Source organism: Sprattus sprattus (genome assembly GCF_963457725.1).
Source record: "Sprattus sprattus genome assembly, chromosome: 15".
Taxonomy (NCBI): Eukaryota; Metazoa; Chordata; class Actinopteri; order Clupeiformes; family Clupeidae; genus Sprattus; species Sprattus sprattus.
The window spans coordinates 343,701-346,200 of NC_137913.1; the positions used below are offsets into that span (position 1 = coordinate 343,701).

Consider the following 2,500-nt stretch of genomic DNA (forward strand, 5'->3'; position numbering starts at 1 on the left):
CTTCCAGCCTGGTGGAGTTTTCTACAACATCGTCAAGAAGGACATGGGTGAGTTACTGTGTGTGTGTGTGTCTGTGTGTGATATTAATGTGTCTGTCTGTGTTTGGTGGGGGGGAGGGCGGGGGGGGGGTCAGTGTGTGTGTGCGATATTAATGTGTTAGTGTGTGATATTAATGTGTGTGTGTGTGATATTAAAGTGTTAGTATAAGTGATTAATCTGTGTGTTATTAATATGTGATCTTAGTATGTCTGTGTTAGATATTAATATCTTTGTGTGTGTGTGTGTGTGATATTTAAATGTGTGTGTGTGTGTGTGTGTGTTTCTGCAGGTCTGTTGGATGGGAAACACTGCTCCCTCCCACAGCTTCCTGGTCGTGTGTTTGTGTTCAGTTCCCGTGACGACCGTCTGGAGCTGTGTGCCGACGCGGCGGGTCACTTTCCCATCAGCCCCGGCGTGGACGAGCTGGCCGAGGAGGCGGGCCTTAAGGTGCCGGCGGACAGCCAGGGGCGGAGCAGAGAGGGAAGCCCCTCCCACACCGCCATGCGATTGGGCAGCGGCGGCGTAGTGCGTAAAAAGGAGGCGGGACTCTCCGGAGTCACCGCCTTCCAGGGGAAAGGCCATTCGCTGGGCAGCTCCCCGGCCACGCCCGTCTCAGAGCACCGGCCAATCACGCGGCAGCACAGCAGTGGGGTGGACCTGAGTGCCAGCGTGGCCCCGCCCCTGGAGCGCGAGCTGGTCCGCATGGCGCCCGGCTTCGTAACCACGGCGAGGGATGGGCGTGGCCTGGATCCCGTCGCCATAGAGACACAACGGAAGCGTCTGCAGGAGATGGTGTCTTCCATCCAGGCTTCCATGGACAAGCACCTGAAGGAGCACCCACACACACACTCACACACACACCCACACACACAGTCACACACACAGTCACACACACACACTCCCACACTCCAAACTCAGGAGCAGCAGGAGGCAGAGCAGATGGAGGATGACTCCACCCCCACAGAGCCCATGGACCAATCGTAAGCCACATAACGCAGAAGCCCTGCCCACAGACCTTCAGTCTGTGTGTTTGCGTGAATGACATCTCTGCCATGTGTGTGCGTGTGTGTGTGTGTTTGTGTGTGTGTGTGTGTGTGTTTCTCTTAACGTGCCTCTGCTCACCTGGAGTTGCTGGACTTTGTCTCCCACATTATCTTTCACTCTCTGTTTCTCACTCACACACACACACATACGTAGAGACACACACACACACACACACACACACACATAAAACTCATATGAAGAGACACACACACAAACACACACACACATAAAACTCATATGAAGAGACACACACACACAAACTCATATGAAGAGACACACACACGCATATGAAGAGACACACACACACACACACACAAACACGTACGTAGAGACACACACACACACACAAAACTCATATGAAGAGACACACACACACGCAAACTCATATGAAGAGACACACACACTAAGAAAAAAAAACTTAAGATGCCTGAGCACTTTTGGGGAGTGTTGAATGATGTCTCTGCTGCCCTTTGTGACATTGATTAGTGCACACACACACACACACACACACACACACACACAATCACTGCTCAGCTGCCTGGTAGCGTGTGCGTATGTGTGTGTGAGTGGTTGTATAATAGTAGTATATAGTGTATAATAATCAGACGTGTACAGACCCTTTGTGTGTTTGAGTGTGTGTTTGAGTGTGTGTTTGAGTGTGTGTGTGAGTGTGTGTGTGTGTTGATGCTTTGCTGACGTGTAACTGTGCGCATGCTCAACAATAAAGGAACCACTTCATCGAAACGTGTGTGAGTGTGTGTCTGAGAGACTAATCAAGCTCATAAGCAAGACAACACTTCCAGTTATGTGTGTGTGAGTGCCCAGTAGGATGTGTGTGTGTGTGTGTGTGAGTGCCCAGTAGGATAGGATGTGTGTGTGTGTGTGTGTGTGTGTGTGTGTGTGAGTGCCCAGTAGGATAGGATGTGTGTACTCCCAAGCAGCGGTGCAGATAGGATTTTTGAACTGGGGGGGACGCTACATTTTTTAAAACGTTATTTACTGATGATTGTCACCTTACGTAGGGAGAGTGGTGGGGACGGATCAGGGTCACTATGAATCTGGGGGGGATCGTCCCCAGTGCTATCTGCGCCCCTGCTCCCAAGTAATCTGCAAAGGCAAGCTGTCATTAGGGTGAAGGCATTTTCGAGCGGCCTTTTTAATACGGCATTTACGGTAAAGTTTGACATTGGTACGCTGCGTTAGATCCAGTGAAGTGATGATAAATACATAATGGCAGACCAATGCTATAAGGGTTAATATGCAAATTCATTAAATATCTTATATATTATATTCATCGCCCGTCATAATCATCATGTCTCAATCAGGAAAGTGGTCCCAGTAAAATGGCCGCCATGATTTTTCGTGTGGCCTCGTTTTGAAACTGTCAGAAACCATGTGATGCGCTATCCAGTTTCTT

The 2,500-nt window shown here is 49.6% G+C and overlaps 1 protein-coding gene across 1 annotated transcript in view; it reads left to right on the forward strand.

The window, feature by feature from the left end:
- The window catches only part of vcpip1 (valosin containing protein (p97)/p47 complex interacting protein 1), a 10,159-nt gene extending 8,443 nt beyond the window's left edge, over positions 1–1,716 (forward strand). The window contains exons 3-4 of the mRNA XM_080853167.1: positions 1–47; positions 329–1,716. The exon at positions 1–47 is cut by the window's left edge and continues 40 nt beyond it. Of these exons, the coding sequence (XP_080709293.1) occupies positions 1–47; positions 329–1,023 (742 nt within the window). The 3' untranslated portion in view covers positions 1,024–1,716. The remainder of the gene's footprint in view (positions 48–328) is intronic.
- Positions 1,717–2,500: the final 784 nt, after the last annotated feature.